General features: G+C 55.5%; 1 protein-coding gene across 1 annotated transcript in view; it reads right to left on the bottom strand.

Annotated features, from left to right (window-relative positions):
- Positions 1–223: 223 nt before the first annotated feature.
- Positions 224–10,628, bottom strand: part of WIPI2 (WD repeat domain, phosphoinositide interacting 2) — a 39,022-nt gene continuing 28,617 nt past the window's right edge. The window contains exons 5-12 of the mRNA XM_060649596.3: positions 10,475–10,572; positions 9,955–10,047; positions 7,219–7,289; positions 4,824–4,931; positions 3,718–3,882; positions 2,771–2,878; positions 1,821–1,951; positions 224–924 (exon numbers count right to left, since the gene is read on the bottom strand). Coding sequence (XP_060505579.1) covers positions 812–924; positions 1,821–1,951; positions 2,771–2,878; positions 3,718–3,882; positions 4,824–4,931; positions 7,219–7,289; positions 9,955–10,047; positions 10,475–10,572 — 887 coding nt within the window. The 3' untranslated portion in view covers positions 224–811. The remainder of the gene's footprint in view (positions 925–1,820; positions 1,952–2,770; positions 2,879–3,717; positions 3,883–4,823; positions 4,932–7,218; positions 7,290–9,954; positions 10,048–10,474; positions 10,573–10,628) is intronic.

Below are 10,628 nucleotides of genomic sequence, written 5' to 3'. Positions count from 1 at the left end.
GCAAACAAACCCCCCCCCCCAGTTATTCGACAGGAAAATTAAAGACCAGAGAATTTAATCACACAAACCAGACCACTTTGCTCGGCGCTGGCCTTCCCGGGTGCTCTCTCAAGTTCACGCGCTGTCCCGATACAAGGTTTTTAATGCCAGAAAGAATCGCTCTCCTCCAATACCCACGTGGAAAGTAAGGCCAGAAACAAAATAAAAGTCCGACAAGCAAGAATTCCCAGAGTAATCCAATCTGGAAAGAATTTAATTAACAAAATAAAACGGGGAAAAGGGCCCGGGAGGGGCTCCGGGGAGTGAGCACTCCTCCCCACGGCTGACGCCCCAGCCTGGCGAGCCCACAGAAGGCTCTTGGACCCGCCGAGCAGGTCCGCCTGGACACCCACAACCACTGCGAGATGCTGCCGTCCCCCGAGGACGCTCCTCACTATGTACAGATTTTAAAAACCAGACAACTGCGGGTGTCGTAAAGTGGCTTCTAGCTCTCCTCTCCTCTGCTGGCTTGGCACATTAATGCATGCAAAGCAAGGAGGTTTCAAGGGCTTCACCGAACAGTTAATTTTGGCAAAAAGAGAAAACAAACAAAAAGCTAAGATTCCTAAGCAGGATTAAAAGCCACTGAAGTGAAAACAATGTATTTCTCGACAGTATGGAATGACACTACGGCTACAATCTTTTTTTTTTTTTCTTTTGAAGTCTCTGCCGTCCTCTCCCCAACTCAGGTCAAAGTTCATAGCAGCATAACACAAAGTCCTCTGTCAAGCCAGTGTCCTCTGCTTCAGGGGTCAGAGTTCACAGGTCAAGGTCAGTCTGTCCGAAGAATCATAGGGGGGTGCTCGCTGTCTTCCTCCAGCCGCAGAGCGCTGGCCTCCTCCTCCAGACACGCGCCGCCTGCGGCTCCCAGCTCGTCGGCGTAGGCTGCAAAGAAGACAGCGCGGCCACGCTCAGGGGCTGGGAGGCAGGACGGCGGCAGCCAGCGGCCACGGAGGCCGCGCGGGGACACGGCCGTCAGCATGTTTACAGGCCGCGGCGCACACTAAGTCCGAACTGTCCTCCCTCTCTGACTACAAGCCTTTCGCGGCCTTGGGCAGCCCCAGGTGAATCAGGTATTTTCCAAAATTCATAAACGTCAAACGAGATGGCTACACAGTAAACGGGGCTTCCCGACAGCCAGGCCGCAAATTTTCCTCCACAGACAGGGAGAGTGGGAACAGTTCTCGAACTGGTGATGCGGGATGCTCGTCACCAGACACCCAGGGCCTTACCCGACAGAAAGGGCCGCTTCACCGCAGAGAGTGATGGTGACACCTACAGTCTCCCGTGGGAGCAAAATGACAGGATCGCCCCCCTGAGGTCAAGGTGGTTTTGGGGGTGGGGGGTGGGGTGGACGCTTGCGTGGCCTCCCCTGTGTCTGTCCCGCAGCAGGAGGGGCCCCGAAGGCAGGCCTACAGTCCCATCCTCCCAGGGTCCCAGTGCCTCCCAGTGCCTCCCAGTGCCAAGGGGGTGCCACACGCTCGCCCGGTGAGCGATCACACGGGACCAAGGACGCCCCCTTGGCAACGTCAAAATTGAGGGTAATATTTTAGCAGCAAGCCAGGGACAATGCACACGCACCCAAAGCAGCCTGAGCCATCATGACCACTCCTCCTTCGAAAACGAATACAAGTAGTTCAGCCTCGAACCCCCGCCCCCTTGCCAACAGCTTGCCTCAGGGCACTGCCCGTCCCGGCCCAGGGGAAAGGGGGGGGGGGAGGGCAGCAGCGCCTGGCACGGGCCGCACACAACTACCTCCGTGCCTGCGGCACAGCCCTTACCAAGTCTGGTCGGAGACGAAGGCACGTGAGTACCTGTGGCGACAGCCGTGCCATAAGTCTGCGTCACTAGGGGGCAGTCGTGAGAGGCCGAGTCCAAGATTTCATTGGTGGTCTCCATGCTGCCGTCCAACCTGGAGGGAGGGAGGAAAACAGACGCGGCGAGGCCGTCAGGGGTCCTCACAACTCGGCCTCGTGGGCCTGTGGGGCCAGAAGTGCCGCGGAAAACCCAACAGGCTCACCCAAAACGGACACGCGTGTGCGCTCCCTCCACTGTGCTGACTAGAAGCTCATTCCCTGTGTTCACTCGGATTTCTCACCAAGATTTCTACCTGGGAAATCTGGTGAAAGTTATACCCACTGAGATAATCTCCCATTTTTAAGACTGAGGATCATAAGTAGAATCTGCTATAAAAAAAAGACCCCGGTTATAACGTTACAGTATTATAGTATCGTTGTTAGGGGAATTCCTGCGTGATTCAAAAAACGCAAAAGCAACAGCGAACTGCACTCTTCCCAATGAACAAATATGAATTCCTTCTTTTCGAAGAGAACACCTGTGTCCCACGTTGAGGCAGCAGGCTCTCCAAGAACGCTCAGTGCACCGTGGACGACACCAAGAGCGTCATCCCTTTCCTGGAAAAGGCTAAGTTCCCGCCTCGGTCGGCCCGGCCCGGCCCGGGGACGGACGAGCACAGCACCGGCCGCCTGTCCAATCTCTGCACGGTCACCGCACTGGGCCACCAGCAGACTGGCGCCGAGAGCCGGGGCCCGCGCCCTCACCCAGTTCTGTCTGTGCAAGGGAGTCTCCTCAGCGGCACAGGCCAGCCCCGCCGGCACATGCCCATCTGTGTCACTGGCTTTTGGGGAACCGGACAAACGCACGGCGGTGGGGGGGTGCCTGACATCACAGTGCCCGCGCTGGCGGTGCTGGCCGGCTGAGGCCCACTTACTTGTGCTGCTTCATCAGGGTGCACTCGCCTCCCTCCTGGGGGTCCAGGTTGTACATGTACAAGTACCCGTCGGAAGCTCCCACCAGTAGCCGGGGAATCTTCTGAATTCTAGGAAGAATCAGAAGGAGCCCGATTCTAGGACCTCCGCTTTCATACAACACTCGCCTGTGGCACGGCCAGAAAGGCCTCTCACCCCCCGCCCCAAAGGAGCACAGTTAGTTTCGTGCGCTCCACTGGTGAGAAGAGAGATGGCGCCCGCCCGCCGCCTGAGGCCACAGCATGGGGGCTGCGGGTGCACTTCGTGCGAATCGACACCCAAGCCCACAGGAGAGCTGGGAACAAAACCACTTCCATGGCTTCCCTGAAGGCTAAGCGTAGATATTTCAACTACGGTAGTTGGACAAAAAGGAGGTCAAGTAACGTTTGTGACGTGCACGGAATCACGAAGACGTGCTATCGCGGAATTTTCAAGACAGTATCTCCCTGTGTGGCTACGCTCTGGACAATCCGACGAAGCTCACCAGGCGCCTTGTGCATTCTGAAGCCCCACTCCAGAGCGACACAGACAGCCCTGGACTAGGTCACACTGCAGGTTTTGTAGGTCCCAAGAGGTTAACTATTGGCGGCCTCCTATAGTTCAGACTTAGGCGGTTTCTTTAGTAACACGACCAATATTCCCGACAGAAACAGAAAGAGGAAGAATTTTTGGATCAGAACAACGCAGGAGAAGCATTTCAGTCCAGTAACGGTGAAGAGGCACTTGGGGGTTCCCTCCACTTCCACCTAACTCTTGACCAAGCTTTGCAAGGGCCTAAGTTCCGGGCTGTTCCCGGGCCGGGAGCAACTTAACCGGGCCACACCTCCACCGTCTGCAGTGATCCGAGACCAGGCTCCTGACTGGATGTACCCTGGCAGGAGAGAGAGAGGTGACCCCTGTCCCTACTCACGTGGCCAGCGAGCAGATGTTCTTGTGGCCACAGAAAGGCAGGCGGACCGTGGCAAAGGCTCTGCCCTGGTTGAACATTTCTGTTACTTGGGAGGGCAAGTAGCTGGTGGACGCCATGAGCACTTTCCCGAAGTACCCGGTCCAGGTGGTGGGCTCCTCCTGAGGTCTAGAAGGAAGAACCATTATCAGATACACAAAGGCGGGCTCTTCGCCAGGACAACGACCAGGTCCCACTCACAGAAGCAAGTATCAGCCCTGAAACTGGAAGAGGGGTTCCCCACACCTCGGGAAGAAGGGGCGTAGAGAACGACGAAGTCTCAAGAGACTGGGGACGCTGTGGGCGCATCTCCTGAGAAGGGTCAGAGGAGGCCTGTCGGGTTTCAGAACCTAGAAGAGCCTTGCTCCCCCCAGGGGGCCACACGAGACGGTGGCAGACGGGCAGGCTCCCCACTTGGCAGCAGAAGTGAGAATGCACGGGGCCAGACTCACGACCCGCCCTCCGCCCCAGAACTTTTCAACAGGAAGTCTACGGAAACCTCATGAGCACACATCTCAATGATTTCCCCAGAGCCCGACTTTGTTGTTGTTCACCTGGATGTATTTGTTAAGTTATCGTAAATATTCCTTTGAGTAAGACAGCACGTGAACTAACAACACTCAACCTCGTGGGCGTCTTTTTAAAAGTTAAGAAAAGAACCTCTCCTTCGCTGCGCACACCCGTCAGAGTAACGCGGAATTTAAGTCAATTGCTTTAAATGCAGAAACCACCTGTGGGCAGGCTGGAGCCAGCACGCACTCCGGCGTCTTGTGTGGGTAAAGGCAGTGGTACGAGGGGACACGTGCACAGACCCCAGGACGTCCCTCTTCACACCACCCCCGTCCCCCACCCTCCTGCCCTGCCTCACGGCCTCATCTTTCAGGGAAGTCATTTCACCGCTGAGCCCACATCTGGCGACACTTACTCGAGAGGCAGCTCCGGGGTGTTTACTGGCAAAAATGTCTAAAGGCAGGACAACATCCGTGCTGGAATTTCCACCCAGTCAGTGGAGAAAGTGCTTATTTATTTATTTATTTTTAAATCAAACATGTCTCTGCAACTCAACTCACTTTTCTTTCACAGTCTCGAGTTTGAAGATGTGCACAGTCTCGGTGTTGCTGGACGCGGACAGGAACAGGCTGTCCATGCTGAAGGCCAAGGAGCAGATGCTCACACACCTGCGGGTGAGCAAAAGAGGCCTGAGTGACGCGGTCGCCCGCGAGCCTCCAAGGGGCGATTAGCAACCTTTCTCCAGGGACTTTAAAGTCAGAGAAGAAAAGTTCTCGGAATTGGCACACTTGAGTCTACGGACGTCTTTCTTATTCCTCTCCAGACGCTTTTTCAAAAATTTTTCTGAAGAAAAGAAAATGTTTTAAAGATAATAAATTAAGAGCAATTCTTTACCATACTGCTGGCTAATTTTCTTTGAAATTCCAAATAACAAAGGGATTCAGGGCTTCACTAAACCAGTTTTAGCTGAATCAGGCAGGATTTACAGCACTCAGGTTAATAAAACAAAGTCCAATAATTCAAATCCTAGCAATTCTTAACATGCAAGGCAGACTGGCAACCTTGGTGGTATCGGAGAGGAAAGCAGAACTTTCAACACGCTGAGACTCTCCAGTTTATCTTAAAAACCGCTGTAAAAATCTCAAAGCCTCAAATGAACCTGCACTTGCTCCCGATACTGAGAAGTACAAGATGCGTCTGCCCCGTCAGGTCAGTACGTGTTTAACGGGTGCCTGCGAAGTGCCGGTGTTGGGCCAAGCTCTGGGGATGAAGCGGGGAAATCAGGAAGGGCTCTTGCTTTCACGGAGCTTCAGTGAGCCGGGTTCGCGGACACTAATCTGCCGCAAGAAAGGAGAGCCGGAAAGTCCGAGTGGGCGGCGCCAGAGACCCGTGGAGGGAAGGGTTGTTGCCACGCGAGGGTCGGCAGTCGGCCGGGTCACAGACTGACACCCAGCACAGGAGATCGCACAGGTGAGACCCCGTGCAGAGAGTTCCCTCTGAGGAGCGGGCGTTCAGTGTGGCCGGAGCTGGGAGCCACGGGGCCAGGGCAGCCGAGCTGGAAAAGCAGGGAACGGCAGGCCTCACGCACCACGGCTGGGGGGTCTGCGGTCGGCCCTGCTGGCAGGAGGCACGCCTGGAACTCCCCCAACGGGCGTGTGCTTTACTGACAATGACACCCTCAAAGAGCAACCTGGGCCACGGTCTGAAGAATGGACCGAAGGGGCCGACGACGGAGACCGAGGCACACAAGAGGTCAGACGGCGGTGATTCGAACCGGGAGGGCAGGGGCGGAAGGGACAGGGGGTTGGTGGGACTGACCCAGGGTGCCGACACCCCTGCCACCTGACTGGGAGAAAGGAGCCAGTGTGGAGCCCCTCTGACCCAGGCACCAGGTCGATGATGGCGGTGTTCACCAAGATCAGGCACGTGAGCGATGAAGGGCAGATGGGGGGCACCTTCTGGTGGGTCACCGGGGGGCCCAGCATCCAGCAGGCAGGAGAAATACAGGTGCGTGTCAGGAGAGCAGCCTGGGCCACACACACAGGTGGACCCACCAGCACACAGACAACCCGGTTTAGGAGCCTGTGGGAACCTGTGGGGCCGCACAGCACAGGAGGAGAGGCTCCAGGGCAGAAGTGAGACACAGGGAGAGGAAATGGAGAAGCAGCAGCAGTAGAGAAATCGAGAAAGGTGAATGTAAGGAAAACCAGGAGAAAAAAGGCAAGAAACCTAGGAAGCAGTAATAGGGAGGGACTGAGGCATCTGGCTTTGGAGACGGGACCCTAAAGCACGCGTGTGCCGTCTCTGGGAAGGACCCCAGGGATGAGAGGGAGTGCTGATACACAATGCAAGGTTCCCAGAAGTGGGGGTGGCCAACAGCTGCAGGTTCTGGAAAACCTCCCGGCCCAGTTCCCACCCTGGGGTGGGCACTATCGGTGGCCCCTTCAGGACAGGGACCAGAGCCCTAGAGCCAGTCCTGTGGAAGAGGACCCAGGGGGTGCCAAGTACAGAACCGGCAAGGTGTGCAGACGGACAGGGAGATTAGTGGAGGGAGCACCAAACGCTGAGGGGTTTTCTGAGTAGAGGAGCAGGACAGGAGCGTGATGAGCAGGTCGGGAACTCACGGGCCTGCCACCTCAGAGCAGGCCGAGGAAGCCACATGGCTCCAGGGGGCCCAGTCAGGCCGCTTCCTCCTCATTCTTGGGCTGCCTGGCCATTGCCCTCCGTTCTGGGGGGGGTGGCAGACAGAAGAAAGCCAGCTGGCGTTATAAACGTGCTCCTTTACCCGTCAGGACGACTCCCAAGTCCCCTCTGACCGTCTGGCTGGGTTGAGAAACACTTGTGCATTGAAATGGGGCTCTCAGGGCTGCTTTAAGTTTCCACTCAATCCAGAGAACACACACCCGAAATCCAAATGTCAACTCCAAAACCAGTTCTGGGACTTTTGTATCTTACCTCTTAACTCCTCTCCGGAACTCAAAGAGTTTCTGTCCCTCTGGAATGGAAAACACCCTAATCACGGTCCCCTGTTGACAGGTGAAAAAGGAAAGAAAAAGGGATTTTAACCGAGTAAGCCCAACCTTCTGTCTCCTTCACATCACACTGTGAAGGAAACACAAGGGGCGCCACTCACCAGCAGCTTCCACACGCCCCCTGCACGCCAGCAGCACCCCACTCTGCCCACGGGAACATTTCCCGCTTCTACTGCGTACTCAACATTTACGCTTCTCTTCAAATGCGGCCGCTGTAACTCCCTGCTTGCTCTAAACCCCGATACCCTTGGAGTCAAGTGTGCAACAGTTCTGGTCCTTCTACGTGACGTGAAGTTTAAACTCTTACGAGCCGACCCTGCTGCACATCAGGAAGCATCACCTCACTCGGTGGTCTGAGAGGTTCAAGGACCGCCCCCCCCCCCCCCCCCTCACCCGGACAGCCTCTCTTGCTGCTTCAGGTTGAGTTACTGATCAAGGGAACCACTGGCTGGAAATGTTACTTAATGGCCTAAAAACGAGTAAGTCCCAACTTATACATGGTAGGACCAACACTAAAAAAACCCATATGACTCAGACAAAGGAGCGTATGAACGAGCAGTGAGCGGCCCTACTTCCCCGTGTGGGGATGAGCCATTCTCAAGATGCCAGTTTCCTGCCGCTGCCCTGGAGAACGGGGACGTGTGCCTGGAAGGACAGGACTTGAACATCTGAGACAGTAAGACAGAACAGCCAAGAGAGTGAGCACGAGTAGTGCTTTTGACATCCAGATGTTAAAAGAATACTAACCAGCTACGGTCATAAGACACACACGGAAGAGACTCCCAGGAAAACCTGAAAACAGGTAGTATCTCAAATGTGCGGAGGCAGGAAGAATTACTCAGAGGGTCACCTGACGCCAAATGTGTTTTGGAAGGTTCAAACTCTTTAGTGTGAAAACCATTCTATGCTATCTGACGTGTTTATAAATAGTAAAAATAAATAAATAAATAAGCTATAAGCAACCTAATTACAGAACACCAGGAATCGTTTCCTTCTGGAAAACGTTCTTTAAACATAGTGATTCTCTCTGGATAAAAAGATACCAAATGAGTTTGCAATTCTTGAGACTTGAAAAGGAGAAAATAGCACACTCATCTACAACAACAACCACAGCAAAGGTTTTGTCCTCTGTAGTCTAAATTTTCGGATGTAGAAATTTATTTTAATGGCATACCTATTGTGTACTACTACTTAACGGTGAGCTGGTAAGGAGCCTCGCTGTGCCCACTGAACGCAGGATCAAGCATATAGCTGGACACGGCCCAGCGCCCCGCAGGACGGGATGCCGCCAAGGGCTGACCCCATGCACCAAGAGTATTCGGGCTAAAAGCAAATCAGGAGATTGCTCTTCATTGTCCAGAAAGCTCCAGTTCTGTTTTTACCGGCCTTGAGGCTCCACAAGACGCTTTAGGGTGCTTCTCTGACCTGATGAGAACTACGGAGACGAGACTTTATTACCCAAGGGGTGACAGAAGCTCACCGCCACTGCCCTAGAAGCGAACAAGGCGACGACGCAATCGTCCAGTGGTGTTTAAAAGCAAAGCCAGGCTTGGAGTCCAAACCTCTGCTGCCACCCAGCTTGGTGACCCCGAGCAAATGATTAATCTCTCTGAACCCTCAATATGAAACGAGAACACGTGTACCTTGCTGGGGGATGGGATGGGGTCATGAACATAAAAGACCCGTGTCCTTGGCGACTAAGGGAGCCACAGATGGCAGCGCTGTTGTTACTGAGACTGGGGGACCCTTGCGGCGGAGTTCAAGCGGACTTTTCTCAAATCTTACGTGGTTGGCTGGCTCAAGGGGAGAGGAGACAGGAGGCAGGCTACCTAGGCTGTCGGTGAGCAAGCATCAAAGCACAGCTGGGCAGCAGGGAACCGCACAGAAGAAGCCGGAACAGGGGAGAACGGGATTAAGGAGACCAGAGGAGCTGCAAAGGAACAAGACGTAGCAGCCAAGCTGGGAAGACAGTGACGCCCCTCCGGTGTCAAGAAGGCGGGGGGGGGAGGAGGGGGGGGGAAGGCCCAAGCAGAAGGGAGTCGCCCTGTGCGGTGTGGGGAGAACCTTACAACAACCACATCCTTTGAATCCAGAAAGTCTGCTCATTGGAATCTCTTAAGTGAACCGAGAGGCACAAAAAAGATCTGTATGTAAGCCAAACACACTATTATCTATATTCCAAATGTGATCATTCCAATCTAAACAGTAGGAAGAACATAAACGTCCCCACAGGGTGACGTCTTGGTAAAGCACAACCAAGTGCCGTACAGCCGTTAGAAGGGTTTTTAACTCTGCGAAATACGACACACGCAGGGCGAAAGAGGATGTAGGTGATACATTCGACACGGTCACTGTCTTGTTATAAGTGAGCAAACACAGAAGGAAAGGAGAGCGTGCACCGAAATGTGTTCAGACCCACCCTGGGCGGAACCGCGTCCGCCAGCGCCGTCTCAGAGGAGGACGTGGGGCGTGTCGCCCCCACACTCTCACCGCAGTCTGGGTGGCTCGTCCCACGGCCGCCATGGGGGCCGCTCTCCGTGCTGGTCTGGGAGCCGGTCGACCCAGAAACCCATCTGGTCGCTCGACTGTGTGAGCGGAACCGAGAAAGTGTGCCAAAGCCCCCAGACCGGGTTCCCGTCGGGCCACGCGGCAGACGTACCTTCTCCGAGGCGGTGGCCAGCTTGGTTCCACTGGCGTCGAATGCCAGCGCCGCCAAAGGACTGTCGTGAGCCGGGATCATGTTCGCAGCTCTCTGGAAGGCAAGACCGACGTGCCGTGGCCGCCGCGCGGCGAGACCACACTCCCCGCCGCCCCCGTCACGAGGCTGAAGCGCTGACTGGCTGGGCCTCCGACACCACGCCAGCTGACACCAAGGCCACGTCCACCTGATTTACTGGGGGTGGGGCCCGAGGCAAGGCTGCTCCAAGCGGGCCGTCCGCGAAGTGGCTACAGTTCCCTCCAGCCCTTCCAGCGGCCAGTCTGCCCGAGCTCAGCACTGCGGGCGTGACCACGGGGATCCATCTGCAGGGAGAGGTCACCCGGACCCGCTGTGCCCCCAGGAAGGCGGCAGTGAAACCGCAGGGCCGAGCCACAGAAACGAGGAGGCTGAAGGCTCCCCGGCACCCGGTTCGGGGACGAGGACGTTCGAGCGAGTGACCCCAGCACAAAAGGAGCCTCACCAAGTTGATGGTGTCGAAGACCTGCACCTCTCCGATGGTCGCACTGCCCGGGTACGCCAAGTAACAGTTGTCGTTGTTTATCGACAACGCACACAGGCCTGTGGTAACACACGGAGGCCCAGGAGAGTTAGGACGAGAGGGTTTTCTGTTCCGC

Source organism: Panthera onca, chromosome E3 (genome assembly GCF_046562875.1).
Source record: "Panthera onca isolate mPanOnc1 chromosome E3, mPanOnc1 haplotype 2, whole genome shotgun sequence".
Classification (NCBI taxonomy): Eukaryota; Metazoa; Chordata; class Mammalia; order Carnivora; family Felidae; genus Panthera; species Panthera onca.
Note: the sequence above shows the minus strand (reverse complement) of the source record. Positions and strands in the feature narration are given on the sequence as shown.